The following is a 17276-nucleotide window of genomic DNA, read 5'->3' as shown; positions in this document are numbered from 1 at the left end:
GCGGAGGGGGCCCAGCGCCCCCCGCCCCCCGGACGGCCTGCAGAGGCCCCCAGAATCCAACCTGTAAACATCCAACCCGAGTAGAAACTGCGCCCGGAGACCGGCCCCGGGACCCCTTTCCACACCGACTGCCGTCCCGAAGCCGCCACCCCCGCCCCCGGGTTCGCTGCCCTGGCTCGGACGTGTCCCCAGGCAGGAGGCTGGAAAAGCCGCTTCGGAGATGCCCGGGGGTGTCGGGGTGGCCCGCTGGATCGCAGCAGCCAAGGCACCTCGCGGCTCCCTCCCCCGACACCCCAGGCCACCCACCCCGCCTGGGCTCCGAGCCTCCCGCACCCCCTTCAAGCGCCTCGCTGCTTCCCCAGTACTTGCCCGGGCTGCACTCCCGAGTTGGCGGCCTGTGAGCCTGACGGAGGCGGCAGGACGGCTGCCACCCCGGAGGAGGTGTGGACGCAGCGGTCTCTTCGGTGCGCCGGGGCCGGCCTCCTGGGGCTGCCACGGTAGGGCCACCAAGGCCGCTCTTGGGAGGGCATCAGGGTGGTGACTTCCCCTAACTTGGTCGCTTATTTTTCCAGGAGAAAAAGGTCTCCTCCCCAAGGTTGCCTAGGACCTGGGGCTCTTCTGCCGCTGTTGGGATATTTAAGAGACTGGCAACTTTCCCCAAGAAACATCTTTTGGATGGAACACAAATAGGCCAGAGCAAGTGTTTTGAGTCGAACCAATTCCTCCCTTGGCCCCCCCTCACCTCTCCTCCAAGCCGACTCATCTGGTTCTTTGGAAAAAAAACCTGAATTTTTATCCAATTTTGATGTTTCTCTTAAGCACTATCGCAGTCCTCACTTGCCGAAAGGCCACACAGGCTGCGAGGCTGTGCCTGCACTCAGGACTCCGCCTGCCAGGAGGGAGTGTTGCTCTGGAGGAGCAAGCTTTGGGCAAGGGGAAGAAAGCCCCAGTTCCCGTGAATTCACAACCCAGGCACTCGTACTTCTCAATCTGGCTTCTGCAAAAAAACAGGTGAGAAAGGGAGCTCACTGTTTCAGCCAGCTGTGCCATGGGGCAAAAGGAAGCTGTTGTTTCCTTGGGGCAAGATGCCACGAAGGCAACTGCTCGCCTGTAAAGTTGCACCCCCACATCTCCCCCAAAGAGTTAGGTCTGGGTGCAATGGGCTGTAATTACCATTCCCCCAAACTGGGGTTCATTTTAAGCCCCGATTTGCAAAATGCTAGCCCAGGGCTCTACTGGTATTTCTCTGGAGCGTGGCCCCATCCTTGGGCCAGACCTAGTGGTTTATTCTCCAGAACAGCCCTGGCCCGCTGAGGCAGGCACGGAGCCAGTCTGCACAGTGGTACCTTTGAGGTCCATCCGTCAATTCACACCATTTGCTGGACTGTGCCCTTCATAGTTAGTTCTGAAGCTTCTCACTAATGAGAGGGGATTCATCAGGATCCTCAGCAGCCCCCAACAATGAATCAACCACAGACACTGCTGTGGCATCTCCAGTGGGGAATGCGGCCCAGTGGGGAAGCCATGGAGGCTTCTGAAGACCTGAAAGCAGGCCTTTGCAATGCAGTCCTTGCCGGAGGTGGACCTCTGGAAGCAGGACTTGGAGCCTCTGTACCTCAATTTCTTCATCTGGAAGGGCAGACTGATAATATTGTCACTGCAAGACTGCAACAGTACAATTTGGGAGGGGCATTGACTGGGCCATGGGAATTCCCCAGAGTTCCTGCTACAGGATAGGGTGCCATTTTGTGAGGAGATCCAATTCTTAGGACATAAGAAATGATTTAAGAAAAGGACGCAGAAGGCTTTTTTTTTTTTTTTCTCACTCACGAGGAGAGACGTGTGAGGCTGAATTTGGACACCATAAAAGTGGAGATTTGGCCTTTCTGTAGTTTAGACTATCAAGAGAAATCCAGCCCCTGCAAAAAAGCAGTATGGGGTTGTGTTGGCCTTGAGCAATCTGTCTATATGGGCCAAACCAACCAGCTTATTCCAACTCCACAGGTCTTTGCAATAAGAAATCTTGGAACACTGGGCTATGGAACTCAGCAGTCCATTCGCCAAAGAAACTCACTTAACTCAAGGTGTAGCTGACTTCATATAAACAGTTCGCGTTATAGAGGATGACCCTTATGGGTTCTCCTCCAGGCTGTACTCTGAGCCTCAGGTTAGAGATCTTCTCTCGCATGGTTCCAGCTCCCTTCCCCCCAACCCTGGCTGTTGGGCCCAGCACTGAACCTTGGTCCCCTACCCCTACTCCTACCCCCTGACCCTCCCCCTTTAGGCAATGGGGCTGTGTGGTAGAGGGGCAGGGGGTTTCGGAAAGGCGAGGTTCTATATAAGGCTGAAGTCCTCCCAGGGGGTGAGGGGTGTCAGAGACTCTAGCTTTCCTTGCCTCTGGGTACAAACAGGGTGCTCCCAAATCCAGGGCCTGAGTCATCAGTCAATAAACGTATAATCAGGACTATTGCATGGTAGTCTCTGGGAGGACGAAAGACCTAAATAAGACAGCTCCTAGCTTTGAACTGCCGGTAGAAACAGAGATTAGAGGAAGGTCAGGGAAGGCTTTTCCGAAAAGGTGGGATGTCTCTTGAGGATCTTTTGAAGGATGCATTTTTCAGTAAGAGTGACTGTAATAATGGCGAATATTACAATGTGCTCTCACATTATGTCAAGTGCTAGCTAAGTATGTTTTTAGACAACTTGAAGCTAAGGTAGGTTCTATGATCATCCCCATTTTACAGATGCGAAACTGAGGCTGAGTAAAGTTAAGGATTCACCCAATGACTGGCTGACAAGACTGGAGCTGAGCACACCAAGCACATGCCTGATGTGCAGTCCGGGGCCACTCATTCCAGTGATTGAAGTCTGCACTGGGCTTTAAGTCAAGGCTAGACAGGTGACCATCGCTTTCAATAAAGCAGAACACAGACTCTGACAGTGGAGACATCAGAACATAGGCGCCAGGGGCCTTCAGCCCAGACTCCCCACAGGACAGGCAGGGGGAGTGTTCCCAGTGTGGAAGAGTTGGGGGGGGGAGATGAGAGCCAGGGGAGGGGGGAGGAGGAGCAGGGCAAAGATTCCAGGCAGAAGGCGCAGTGAGTATAACACATCCCAAGGTGTGGCCTGCCTGTGGAGCTGGGAAAGCAGGAGGGTGGCTGTTGGAGATCAGGCCACAGGAAGACAGAGCAGGAGTTTGGGAAAGTGCATGGAGGGCCAGCAGTGCTCTGCTAGGGTGTCCATTCTTAGCACCTGGGAGCCCAACCAGAGATCTCAAGAACAGGAGGGATTTAGTCTTTGGGGACATCATTCTGAGGAAGTTTAGCAGGAACACTGCCCAGGACCCATTCCGGAGTGGCCGAATCTGAATCCCTGGGTAGGGCCTGGGCATCAGCATTTTTCATTAGCTCTCCCAGGTGACTAACAGGTAGGGATTTGCTAGGTTTAGAAGTCCTGCCACGCTTCATCAATCCTGGGTACATGTGAAGACTCAGGTTGAGTCTGTCAGTTTATCCTCTTGGACTTAATAGTCAAGGTGAGACAGATAACTTAATAAGCACTTCCGATAAAGCCGTGACTGGTGCATGACCCAAGTGGACCAATCAAGTCCTGAGACTTGCAGGGGGCGGGGGGGTGGGGGGCTGGCCTGGTCTCTGGTTCCTGCATAGGATAGGTCTGCAGGTAGCAACCTGAGGGAGAGTGTTGGCACCTGGAAGCTGTGTTGGTAGGGTCATACTGGTTTTACTAAAATTGCATTTTATCTGGTGAGCTTTTTCTGGGACTGGTGGAGATTTTCAGGGCTCCCTGCACCTCCTCCGAGCTCTGTGAGTACCCATTCCAGCTGTGGGAGCCAACAAAGTTCCTTATTCTGTTGAAACTGGCTTGATTTAGGATTCTCTCACATGTGTGCCCAGACTCCTGACAAGGAGGGAGCTAACGGTCCAACACTGGTCCCAAGAAATACTTTTACCAACCTCATGAGTGCGGGGGTATGTTGCCAACAGCTCCTAATCCATCAGTCGTTTACTGGTAAAATTGCTTGCACTTACTCTCATCACCTTAACCCCCAAATTTTTGCCTATATACCATGTTTTGAGGAACTTACTTGCTTCAATTTGCAACTGAGGGTGGGACCCAATCCTCTTTAATCGAAATAAAACTTAGTTTCAAATTCCTCTTTCAAACTTCAAGGGCTCCCGTGGGTTTGGCTGTCTCAGATTTGATGAACCAGGCCTTGTTCACTCTCTCCATAACTGTGTTGAGAAGCCGGAGCAGGTGTATTGCATTAGGAATATGCAGATTATGACCTGTGTGATGAGGGGGCACAAGCCCCCCACAAGGGGTCAGCAGGGGGTTCCCTCAGCATCCAAGCTCCTACTTTGGGCAAGCGAGACCCACAGGGTGGTTTTGACTGAAGGCGCAGTTTCGATAACCCACATAAGGGAACTGGAGTCACAAGCCTTCTTACTTACAGATCTCAGAAAGATCTCAGAAGGGGGGGCATGAAGTGAGCTAGGTGAGGGGCAGCCCTCCATCCCAGGATCCCAGGTCAAGAAAGAGCAGGAGACAGAGAGCGGGGTAGCAAGCACCTACTACTTGTAAGGCAGTGGGGGTGGAGGTCACTAACTTTTCTTGGGCTTAACTCTAAGGGTTAATTCAAAAGGTATCCTGGGAAAAGAAAAGCAGGAGCTACTGGAGGGAATGAACCCTAAACCTGAGTCCTGATCTAAATGTCCAGGCACTGGGTGCCAGCAGGGTTCTCACACTGTAAAATGCACAGGCAGCAACTTGGAAAAACTAAAGTTGTTTTTCTCATCATACTAACTTTTAAAAAAATATATTTTATTTGAGAGCGAGAGAGAAAGCATGAGCAGAGGGGAGGGGAGGGGCAGAGGGAGAAGGAGAAGAACACTCCCCGCTGAGCAGGGAGCCGATGCAGGAGCCCCATCCGAGGACCCTGAGCTCATGACCTGAGCTGAAGGCAGATGCTCAACCACCTGAGCCACCACCCAGGTGCCCCTTCATCATAGTAACTTGCAAGGTTTTATAGACTTTGACCATATCATCTTTTTGGCTTCATCTTTCCACTCTAAAGAACAAAGCATATGGTTTCACTCATATGTGGAATGTAAGAAATAATGAAAGGGACCATAAGGGAAGGGGGGAAGCTGGGTGGGGAAAAATTAGAGAGGGAGACAAACCATGAGAGACTCCTAACTCTGGGAAAAAACCAAAGGGTTGCAGAAGGGGAGGGGGGTCGGGGGATGGGGGTAACTGCATGACGAGCACTAAGTAGGGCAAGTGATGGGATGAGCACTGGGTGTTCTACTACGTGTCGGCAAACTGAATTTAAATAAAATAATAATAATAAAAAGAACAAAGCAGTCCAGCATCCCAGGAAAAGTCTTGTACCTGGCTGATTACTTTACTTACCCTTCTATGGTACCAAGGTGTTATTTTCCTAGGGGCAAGTCATAACACTGCCAGGTTTGGGTGGATCCCAGGGAGAATCCTATTTTTAGCTTAGCTTCCAATGCAGTTTCTGAAGGCTTTTTAGCACTTTCCGAACACTTGGTTGTGCACGGCCGTTAGCAAACAAACACTTTGCAAAGACCCCAAGATCCTGTCCCGGGCTGTAAACACGCTGGACAGAGTCCATTCTGTTACTAGTTGCACGATGTTCTCCGAAATGCACTGACGGAGACTTGTCCCCGCTAAAGCTTCAGTGTGCCCTTCCTTGCTAACTCATCAGCTTATCCTGCCAGTTATCCACCATTGGTCTGCCATCTGTCTCCAGACCCTTCATTTCAACCGCAGGCCTGGAAGCATCTGAGCATTCTCTCCTTCAGATGATCTACGGACATTTAAACTAAGTCTGGGAGTACCAGTGATCCTTGGGGATCCCCACTGTTTATAATTCTTCATCCAGAAAAGTACCTGTTTATGCTATCTTTTGTTTCCTGTCTCTAAGGACAGTTCCAATCCATGGCAATTTACCCCGCACATTCTAGAGCGACTCACTGTTGCAAATGATCCTTGGGGTGGAACTTTGTCAGGAGGAATTTTGAAAGTCTAAACATAATTCAGCCCTGGGTTTCTCCCTCGTCTCCAGGCCTGTTTCTCCCTCCTCAAAGAATGCTAATAGACTTCTCTGGTTTCATGTTCTCTTTTCAGAAAGTGTGTTGTGCTATGTCCAGTTAATTGGGACTTCAGAATGTGCTTGATGATATTACTTTTTAGTATCTATTCCACAGAGGGGCTGTGAAGAGTAACCCTTCCTAGATGGCTGGGCTCCCTTTGTGGCAGAGGATCCCAGGGTGTATACCCTTGGGTGCAGGCCCGGTGTGGAAGGCCAGTGCACATTCTGGCCACCAGGACATGGCTGCCATCTCTAATTACCCCTGCTCCCTTCCCTCCAGATGGCTGGGGGTAGGGGGCCGTAGAGTTTTCTTGACCTGTTTGTTTCCATGAGATTGAGGGAGAGGGCCTCTCCCTGCTTCTCTTCTTCCAGAGCATTTATGAGTCTTGTCCTTAGTGTGGCACAAAGAACCCCTTCCCTGTAGATTTCAGAAAGCCTTAACGTGCTCCTCTTTTGGCCTATGTTGTTCTCTTAGCTCTTGCCAAAGGTTTCCTTTGTCTCTGAGTACACCCTATTCCGTGAGGGATGCTTATTCTTAGTAATTGAAATGTGAGATTTTATTCCAATATTTTAATGATGTTTTGAAACACAGATTTCCCTGGCATTCCTATAGCTCTCTGTAGAAACTGAAGAACTATCTCACTTTTTCTTTGAATTCTTTCATATGGATTTAAGACACATTAGCTGATTTTATTTACTCTTGACATGGCTTTAAATGTATGTGATCAGATCAATCCATTGTTTTGCCCCACAGAAGACAGATTTCTTTTCATTTATTTACTGCATTTCTGTTTTACTCATTCAACGAGCACTCACCGAGTTCTGGAGCACTCAGCTCCAGAGGTTTTGGGGGTTTGGGGGGTTCTCAGATGAGTAGCAGACAGTCCTCCCCCCCCTCCACCACCTGCCACCCCCTGGCAGCTCAGGGGAGCAGTCAGATGTCTGCTGTAGATTGACCCCTCAATGTAGATTGAGTCTATTGTCTCAATAGAGACAAATGACTTCCGCACCACATGCTCAGTACGTGTTTATGTGGTGTCTCGGGAACCCTACATTTACTCTCCATTGTTGTTACTGTAAATCAACCTGGAACTCTACAAAATTGATGAGTGTCTCAGAGTTGGGGTGCGGTGGGGAGTCTCTGTAACTTCTTTGACAAATGGGACCACTGACGGTGAAGACTGGTGACAACTACATTCTGTCAACCTCACACTGTCTGGAACACCTTCCATCAAAATTTCACCTGTCGGGATACTACATCAGACTGCCGCCTGGGTAAGCATTCCTGCTCATGAGTCCACTTCCAGGAACAGAGGCTGTTGACTCTCAGAGCCTGGTGAACTGGCTGGGCTTGGGACATCGGTATGAAGTACCCCCCACAGAACCTCTAGGAAACACACCCCTGATGGTGGGCATGGAAACATTCACTGTGCTGGGAAGATATAAAAGGGTTTGTTTGTTTTTTTAAAGGAAATGCCAGAGTAACAATTTTCTGCACTTTCCATGTCCTTCGGTCCAGCATCAAATTTCTTTCTTAAAAATGGAAAGAGTAATAGATGCACATGTTAAAAAAAGTCAACTTCTCATCAAGTGAAATTAGGTGACTCTCCCTGGAGGTAATAACTATTAAGAGTTTCATGTGCATCTCCCTAGACATTTCCATGGGCACATAGTCACATATAAAAAAGCAATCAATCTACCTCCGTAGCTATCATTTCACCCAAAATGATTAGCAACCTCCCAGTAGGCATTTCCTATTTTACTTTTCCTCTCTGTTAAATATTCCTGTGAACTCTTCCATCATGGTGGGAGCTAAGCAGTCAGAGAATTGAGCTCACAAAGGGGATTTACAGATGTACGGACAGATTTCATCCTTTCCTCTTCTTGGATTTCCATTCCTCTTGAAAGATGCTTATTCCATCCTCTCTCATTTGGAAGTCAGACCGCTTATGTTCACCCCCACTTACACCACAGAAGGTCGGTAAGCCGCCAGAGGTCACCTGGACGGCTTGGTGGCAGAGTGGGGTACGGGTGACTCCTGGCGGTCACGCCACCTCTGATGAGCTCACCAACTCCTTCCCAGGCACAGAGATGTCAGGTCTTCCCTCTGCCTCTACTAATCCTACTTCCCCTCCTGTGCTCATCCTCTTGCTCAGACTCCCTTGGTGATCCCTGCCTACAGAGGCTGGGCTGGAGCCCTCCTTCCTGCTTACCTGCTAACAGTTTCTGGGGTCGCATTTCCATGGTGTTTGGATCTGAGCACCCCCTCCCACCTTGTCTCACCTCCCTTCTTGACTTCTGAGTTTCTCAGTAAACTCTTGAGGCAGCCTACATTTTTTTCTTTTGAGGCTTCTCACGTCTCTCCCTCTGGGGATTACAGACTAGCGTATAGTTGGAAGTTTCATATATTAAAGTGTCCCCTCACTTTTCTTGTGAGCCTCATGACTGTGACTCTGGAGCATACTTACCACCTGGTCTACGACTCACAAATTCTTCTGCCTACAAAGCCAGTATGAAAATGATAGCATCTGTGCATTGCTTAATTGTCAGTGTGCAGACTGAGACTTCTGAGACATTGCGGTGGATCTGGAGAAAGCAAGCGGCCCAGGCTTTGGGGCGGCTTCACCTCTGCATGCTCTGTCCTGTCTCTGGACCCTCAGCTCTGCACGTGGCAGAATCATGGCCCAGCTGCCCCCGGGGTCCCGGGAACCCATGTTGGCTCTGTCACTAACTGGCTTTGCTCACACCTGACTCCAAGGAGCCATTCTGAGGCCTCATCTGGAACATTTCTGGGTTTTCCAGGTAAAAATGTGGCCAAGCTAGTAGGAAATGTTATTTGAAGAGTGACACTTTTATGTTTTAGTGTCACCATGAAATTCTTCAGCAAGGATCCTCGAGCAGTACCACTGTACACCTGAAACCATGGCTTAAAAACATTTAATAACCTTTTCTTTCTTTCTTTCTTTCTTTCTTTCTTTCTTTCTTTCTTTCTTTCTTTCTTTCTTCTTCTTCTTCTTCTTCTTCTTCTTCTTCTCTTCTTCTTCTTCTTCTTCTTCTTCTTCTTCTTCTTCTTCTTCTCTTCTTCTTCTTCTTCTATATTTATTTTATTTGAGAGAAAGAGAGAGAGTGGGGGGAAGGACGGAGGGAGAGAATCCCAAGCAGACTCCCTGCTGAGTGCAGAGACGCACATGGGACTCAGTCCCACGACCCCGAGAATATGACCTGGGCTGAAATCAAGAGCTGGATGCTTAATCAACTGAGCCACCCAGGGGCCCCAGTACCTTCTTGTTTTAAAGAAACTTTTGGGTACCCATACCAAGACACACCAGGTTCCTGTAATGGAGAACAGACCACCCAGTGTTTACTTCTCCCCATTCCAGTAAGTACTGGGGAGAAGAACCAGCTTGGAACCATTTATCCACCAAATGGCAACTGTTTGAACTGACAGTGAGTCTGTCTCTCTCAACCAGCAGAAGGCTGGAGGATTTGGATTAATGAACAATTTGGTGCCAAGCACAAATACCATAGACATTTAGCAATAGAAACAGATAACCAAGTTATTCATCAAATTCAAAACTGTTTAGAATGGCTAATGCAAAGCTGAAATAAAGAGGATCGCTGGCTGATGGGAGGTGGGGAAAAATGCCAGTGTAGAAACATGAACAAATGTGTCGCTTTATGGGACATCCTTCCCCCCCCCGCATTGTTTTCTCTTTTAAATCTGTCAGAGGCTTCACTTGGACACGAGAGAGTCAACACAGCATGCCGGCTAAGAACACGCAGTCTGAACACCGGCTCTCCTTAAATCTCAGTTATCTCATCTGTAAAGTGGTGATATGCTTTAGCTCCCTCCAAGTATTACTAGGAGGATTAGATGAGTTATTATATGCCCACACTTTTGAGAACACATACTTGGCATAGAGTGAGTGCTGGTAAGTAGCTGACAATATTAGTTTTACATCACGGGCAAGAATTGGTGTTTGGATTAGAACATAGTGTCTATTGTGCACCAGATTCTGCTGGAGCCTTTGTCTGTGTGGGCACAGAGGGGAAATCTGCAGAATTCTCCAGGGACTCCTGGATACCCCTGACTCCTGCATGGGTTCTAATTGCATTACCAGTGACACTCAAGTTCTCTTGAGTGGCCACTATGCGGCAGACTCCCATATAACTGTTGAGTTGTCTCAATTGTGTCATGGGAACAGCTGTCTTCATTTCATAAAGGAGGACATTGAAACTCTGGGAGATTAAGTGACTTGTTCAAGGTCACTAAAAAAACCAAAAACAAAAACAAGAACAAAAAACCAAGGGCAGGGAGAGCCTCACACCCTGGCCTTATGATGCTGAGTTTAGTGTTTTTCCCCACCAAACCACAGCTGCTTCTCATCTTCATCTGGGGTTTACTTTTTTCTGTTAATCAAATAATATTTCCCACTTGTAGAATAGCTGGTTTTGTGTTTGAAATGAGAATATAGGCGTGGGGAATGTGCACCTGCTGGCTCAGTTGGTACAGTATGTGACTCTTGATCTCACGGCTGTGACGTTGAGCCCCACGTTGGAGTGTGGCCTACCTCAAAAACCAAAAAAGAATGCAAGAAATGAGGATGTATTTGGAGATAGCTGTTTTCCAGAAATAAACACAAATTTAAAAATGTTTTAAGAAAAGAACAACTTCCCTGAACAATCTCCTCCAGCCCCTTTAAGATTTAGGCAGTTGGAATAGTTATAGAATTCCTCTTCTTTCTTTGGGGTATTAAATGGTATTTTTAGGTCAAGTTTTCATAGAATGTTTACTTGGATATAGCCTCTGAATGATGAAGTAAATATTACACAACAAGATGTTTAGGTAAAACTATCTGGAGTTATTAATTCATTGTTGTCCTTTCAAACCACAAGCCTTTCGAACCCTGTCTCAAATTCAAAACTAGTGTGCTTCTGCCCCTAGAGATTGGTCATTGCCTCAGAAAGGGAAGGCTTGGGTGTGCTTTATCCTCGTTGACTCCTGACCCAGGCTCAGGAAAGGTAATAGATTTCTAACTAGGCCTGAAGTAGATTCTGCCAATAGCATCCATTTACTCATAAAGAAATCAGACACTTGGGAGCTTAGAGATCGCAGCAGAGAAAAATAAAAGCAAGCTGAAACCCTCACAGCCGAGGAAAGGGTGGCAGCTGGCTTTACCTTACCATATGCTCTTGAGATACTTAAAGACACATTTTGAACTCAGTATTCTGAAATGTGAATATCAAACTGTTTGGCTGCACTGAAGGATGTGAAGCAACATAAATAATTAATGTCCCAGGAATCCCTTGTTCTGGAACAAAATGACCTGCCAAACGTAACAGTGAGGGGTTACTGGCAGGTCCGGACCCGCTGAGGGGAGGCCATTGTGAACCTCATAGTGCCTACAGGTAAGACTGGTCTCTAAACTCTACCTTTCTTGTTGCTTTGCCTCTCTTGCATAAATGGAAGCCAATCTGAGAAAATGTAATATTTATTTATTATTATTATAAATATAATAAATTATAATAAATATAATAAATTATATTTATACTCTACCTCTTTCCATAATGGACATTAAATTAAATTTAAGTGAAAGCATATTATATGCTCACACTTTCAAACAAACATTAATTCTTATTGTTTCCAAAGTACCAATTGTTTTGAGGAAACCCTACAGTGTTTATGATTCTGTGAAAGAGATATGCATTTCCATGTGTTTTTCTGTTATGAGACTCTGTCAAATTATCACTTGTTAAGGAGAGCACAGGGTGCTGGATGGTGAGCCATGGTTCAAGGGTAGACTACAGGAGAAACTGAAATAGAGAAGTTTATTATTAACAGATCCTAAAGGAAGAGCATGGCACACACTTGGAGGGACCCCATGGAGTCGGGGTCAAGGGAGAGTGCAGAGAGAGGCAGGACCGGGGCTCAAGCCTTTATTAGGGTCCACGGGTAGAGCGTTTGAGGGTTTCTGTGCTAAGGCCAGATTGGTCAATTCAAAACAAAAGAGTGGGTTTTTGGTGAGCCCCATGAGGGTCTTTTTTAAGAGATGCATCAAGGGACAGCCCTGGGAGTCAGGGGAGACGCTTTATCACAAAGGCCATTGTAGAAGTCATTAGGACTTATATTTGCTTGGGACTCTGTGGCCGCTGTCTAGGGCATGCACTTGACCAAGGGGCTATGATCAATTTAAAATCCCCCCCCCAAAAAAGGCTGCAGAGGTAGCAACACCATGGTGTAGCTTAAGCTCTCAGCAGCTCAAGGGAGACGTTCCTGTGAGAGCAGTCTCTTCTCCAGGATGCCAGCATTAGGAGCTGAAAATGCACACTGGCAGCAAATCTCAAAGTCCCTTTTGCCCAGCAGGTGTTTTCCCAGCAAGCCTCCCAGATTGCCAAGTAATATGGCATCCATCCCGTCAGGAGGTAACCAGCAACACCTTGTGATCGCAAAAGAGGATTAGACTTTGAGAGAGAGCATAGAACTTTGTGGAAGCACCTGGCACAATGAGGCATCGTGGTTTTTAAATAGCTAACTGGCTGGGCAGAGACACACCATGGCACAGATGAGCCAAATGTATAAAAGTAGAGTGCCTGCCCTGTGGCCGACGCCGCCTCTGACATGAATGTTTAGGGGGCCATAATGGTGAGCCTTTGTATGCTGGTGTGCTTCCACCTGAGCTCCTTTCAAAAAGTCACCAAGCAAGACAAAAGTCCTCACCGTGCCAAAAGAGGGTGAAAAAATTGTTTGGGCCCATCTTCAGAAGAATGGTGTGCTGAGAATAAAGAATAAATGGTACTGAGATGTTTCTTGAGGATGTGGCCAGGATCTCTGTGCTCAGGAGGGCAGAAGAGCTGAGCATTATCAGGAAAGAGGACAAATTGCTGCTATCAGCCAGGCAAGCTGCTGCAAAGACCTTGAGTAGGAGAGTTCCCGAGGATGGAAAAATAAAACCCAAGTTGCAGCCATGGGGGCTGGTAACCCCTAAACAATGCCTCCCAGATACAAATCAATACGTTTTAGGGCATTTTTACTCCTACCTGCTGATCTCTGCTCTGCCCTGTGGAGGCTGCAGAATCTATAGGAACTGGCCTTGATGTACCCGACAGGCGACGGAATCTTTTGTTTCCAAGTTTTTGCCAGATTTTTCAGACTCTGGCAAATCTAGTATCCCGATTCTAGAAAGTTCTTCATCTTGCAGCGCTGCTTTAAACAGACAATTGATAAACAAGAAATAAACTCACTGGACTCTTTGTTTTTTTTTTTTGTTTTTTATTTTTTGTTTTTTCCTGCATAAACAGGGTTTGCTACACTTTAATTCTTCACCCTCCTACTCTGGACGTGATAATAATTTTATAAGACAAGTAAGTACAGAGGGCATTTTTATATTCGTCAAAGTAGTTTAAAGTAAAATTTAAAGTGACTTTAAATTTTTTAAATGAGGCTATGAAAGGTATTTGCATGTGCTTTGTTAATTTCTGCCCCGGTTTCAAAATGCCTTCTCACTGCCCTTAGAATTAGAAAAAGTTTCACATGTCAGCAGGCATTCTTGCCTCAAGACCCCTCGGCTCTACTCATAGGGTCACACCTAGCTAAGAAACTGGGCATCCTTTTTATTTTATTTTATTTTATTTTATTTTATTTTATTTTATTTTATTTTATTTATTCATGAGAGAGAGAGAGAGGCAGAGGGAGAAGCAGGCTCCATGCAGGGAGCCCGATGTGGGACTCGATCCTGGGACTCCAGGATCACGCCCTGGGCCAAAGGCAGGCACTAAACCACTGAGCCACCCAGGGATCCCTGGGCATCCTTTTAAAACACGTTTATTCATCACCAAGGAAACTGACTTCGGCCTGACCTTGTATGCACAATCGAGTAAGGCAGTCCTTAGTTTTTCCACTGTCCTGTTCATTGCTCCTTCCTACCTCTATTGCTATGAAAGGATCGGAGGCTGAAATTACACTGTCATTTGGTCAAAAAGGAGTCTGTCCTTTGCATAGGGCTGGATACCAGACAGGTGGGGGAGCCTGGAGCCTCCCTTCTTCGGGGCAAATTTATGTTATGTCCTTCGAATGAATAAACAATGGCTGTTGTTTGAAAGGCAACACCATTCTCCTTAAAGAGCCACAGAAACACCCAGAGTCGCTTAAAAGTTATTTGAAATTACCTCTGGGATATTATAAGTCAGGTTCTAGAACAATGATCTTTATGGAGTGGTGCCTTGTTTTCATAGAACCAAGAGATTCAAATGAGCCTGCACTGGTTTCCAGTGATCCCAGATCGTTTATGCTCAGTTTCACTTGGGTACATCCCCGTCTCTTTTCCCTGGATGGTAGACTTCTCAAGAGATTGGTGATCCTACCACCTAAGGCATGACCACATTTGGGGGCCACACTTGGTAACAACAAGTGCTTTGAGTTTATTTTTTATTTATTAAAGATTGTATTTATTTATTCATGAGAGACACAGAGAGAGACAGAGAGAGAGGCAGAGACACAGGCAGAGGGAGAAGCAGGCTCCATGCAGGGAGCCTGACGTGGGACTCATCCTGGGACTCCAGGATCACGCCCTGGGCTGAAGGCGGCGCTAAACCGCTGAGCCACCTGGGCTGCCCAAGTGCTTTGAGTTTAATTCATTTGGTAGCAAGGTCAAAGGGGAAAAGGCACTTTCGACTTGCAGAACCTGAGCTATCCTGCTCTGGACATGAGTGTCTTTAGAGAAATGGAAATGCCAGCACCTGTTCTGGTGAGCAGCAGTGTGACAGTGGCTTGAAAAAACTTCCTGTCCCAATGTTAGGGATGTTGAGTACCTATTCATTTTACTTTGCATCTTCTCATCTAAGAATTCCTGTATTTGGCCCATCCCAGGGTGGCCAAAGGGTCCTATCAAATAGGAGCTGTTCCTGGCTCCATTCTGTGTTATGACACACCCTGGGGGGAAAGCAGTCATGCCTTGTAAGGGGTTTCTAAGCAAAGGTCAGAGAATAAGTCATCCTTGAATAAGATGCCAGGTTACCGCAAGACCCTTTTTGTTACAAATCTGGTTATTAAATAGACACTTGCAGGGGTAGAGACAGCAACGGGGGAGGCAGATCCGCCACCCACCATTCCACATGTCTATATCCACAGATACCCAGGAGCTGTCTATCACCTGGGAGGGAAACGGTAGGCGTGAGGCTATTGTTAAAAGGAATCTGGGACCTCCCTCACCACCACCACCACCACCACCACCACAGCAAAGAGGACTGCAAGGGGGCAATGGTCTTCACCACAAGGGGACCACCATGCTGCTCTCCAAGGAACCAGCGTACCCCTTAGTACTGGGAGAATCCCCTCATTGCTAATATCATCCTGCCTGGAAGGTGGCAGCAAAAACCAGCCATGGAGACTGTGGAGTCCGCCTGGATGGGTGGGTGCCCCACCCAGAGCCTTTGTCCGCTCTGCTTGTCACCCAGCAAAGTCATCCCCCCTCATCTTTTACTGGGGACCCCCAGCCCTCATAGAGGGGGCTTGCCTGGCACCTGCTATGGCAGTGGTACATCAGGAGACCCTTTATATGTGTTTAAAATTTTTCATTTTGGTGTACTATCCTGTCCCTGCACAGATTGGCAGGAGGTCCTTTCCCAACTCGTCCTTCAGCTGCCCTTCACCGCAGATCTCTTTCCTAGGGGTCATGGCTCAAGATCTGCCTGAAAAATCACCCCTCTGTGATGCACTGGAGAAGAGAAAGAGGTCGATGCATCGTTTCTGTTTTTTTGTTTTGTTTTGTTTCTACAATAGATGGTCAAACGACGGGGATCCACTTAGCTGTCAGGTAACATTTCATGTTTTTGCTAGTGGACCCTAAAGCCAGATGGAGAAGGTGATGGATCTCCTGCCCCGCGGTACAACCTGCAGTGCTGTCCCTTGAGCTTGGCGCGCTGCGCTGGGGGTGTCGGGCCGCTCCCGCTCAACCAGACTGTGGAGACCCTCAGGACGACTCTTCCCAGGAGGCGCGCATCCCGCCTCTCTACCTGGGGCTGGAGTCTCCTCACTTTGAGAACACACAACTTCGTTGCCTAAAAGGGACGCGCGGCTCGCCATCCCCGCTAGATGGCGCGATTTCCCCTGCTCCGTCCGCGAGGCACCCGATTTATTAAATAAACACAATTCAACGCCTTCCGAAGCCACACCACATAATAGCAACTCGCAGGCTCCTATTAAAAATCTCAATCTGGGGGAACGGATTGTGCCTCCGAGCAAATCTAATGCAATTTCATTAACGGGATGCAACCAAGAATTGCAACCTAGCGTCCCTGCCCTCCCGTGGGCCCTCCCCCTCAGTACACCTGTACCCCGGCTTCGGCCGGTTCCCTGGGGGAGCCACGGCGCGAGCCGGGCGTGGAACCGTGTCCGCGCCCCGCCCGCCACACCCTCGGGGCTCCGATCCGCGAGCACAGACCCAAGTCCCGGACCCTCCCGCGCTCCGGTGCGCCCGGTTCTAGGGACCGCTCGGACCCGAGTCCCGACCAAGCAGCGCCCAGGGCCCCGGGAGCAGGCGCTCGTCTCGCGACCGTGCCGCGGGGGCAGGCAGCCAGGCGGGAGCAGGAGGAGGGGACCCGGGGCAGCCGGGCCAATGGGGGTGCACGGCGGTCGGCCCTCCGCCCGCTCCGTCCCGCGGCGGAGAGGAGCAGACGCGCCGCAGGACCGGGGCTCCCCGCCCGCACGCGGCCCAGGAGGCGCTCGCCGGCTCGGCCCAAGCACGCGCTGCCGGCGGCCCGCGGAGAGCATCGCAGGAAGAAAGAGCAAATACTAAACCACAGAAACTTTACTGCTGCCAAGAGCTAGAGCGATCGGGGCGCAGCAAAGCTCCGAGTTTGGGCAAGGCGGGCGCAAGGCGGGAGCGAGACGCGGCGCGGGGCTGGCGGCTCAGCACTGCCGTGGCCCCGCGGGTGCCGGGGCGCCTCGGGGACGGCGGAGCCGGGTCCGCCCAGCTCCCGGCCCGCGCTTACCTTGGCGGCTGCATGGGCCCCTGCGGCCCGCGGGGGGTGGCGCTGGCGGGGCTGCGCGCGGAGAGGGGGTGCGGGGGCGCCGCTCGTGGGCCCCGGGGCGAGGTGGGAGGGGCTGGGCCGGCGCTGCTCCCCGCTCCCCGCGCCCCGG

The 17276-nt window shown here is 49.1% G+C and overlaps 1 protein-coding gene and 1 long non-coding RNA gene across 3 annotated transcripts in view; one reads left to right on the top strand and one right to left on the bottom strand.

The window, feature by feature from the left end:
* RGMA (repulsive guidance molecule BMP co-receptor a) overlaps nt 1-17276 on the bottom strand; it is a 45703-nt gene extending 28427 nt beyond the window's left edge. Inside the window, exon 1 of one of the 2 annotated variants that reach the window (XM_072798552.1) lies at nt 17129-17276. In XM_072798552.1, coding sequence (XP_072654653.1) covers nt 17129-17142 — 14 coding nt within the window. In that variant the 5' untranslated portion in view covers nt 17143-17276. Of the gene's footprint in view, nt 1-365; nt 1859-17128 lie in introns of those variants that run through there. The other variant, XM_072798542.1, reaches the window with a different exon arrangement.
* On the top strand, nt 11249-17081 carry LOC140617324 (uncharacterized). Its single transcript, XR_012017566.1, has 3 exons — nt 11249-11548; nt 13439-13501; nt 15267-17081. It is a non-coding gene; the product is annotated as an uncharacterized lncRNA (long non-coding RNA).

The sequence above is a fragment of the Canis lupus genome, chromosome 2, assembly GCF_048164855.1.
Source record: "Canis lupus baileyi chromosome 2, mCanLup2.hap1, whole genome shotgun sequence".
In the NCBI taxonomy this organism is placed as follows: Eukaryota; Metazoa; Chordata; class Mammalia; order Carnivora; family Canidae; genus Canis; species Canis lupus.
Note: the sequence above shows the minus strand (reverse complement) of the source record. Positions and strands in the feature narration are given on the sequence as shown.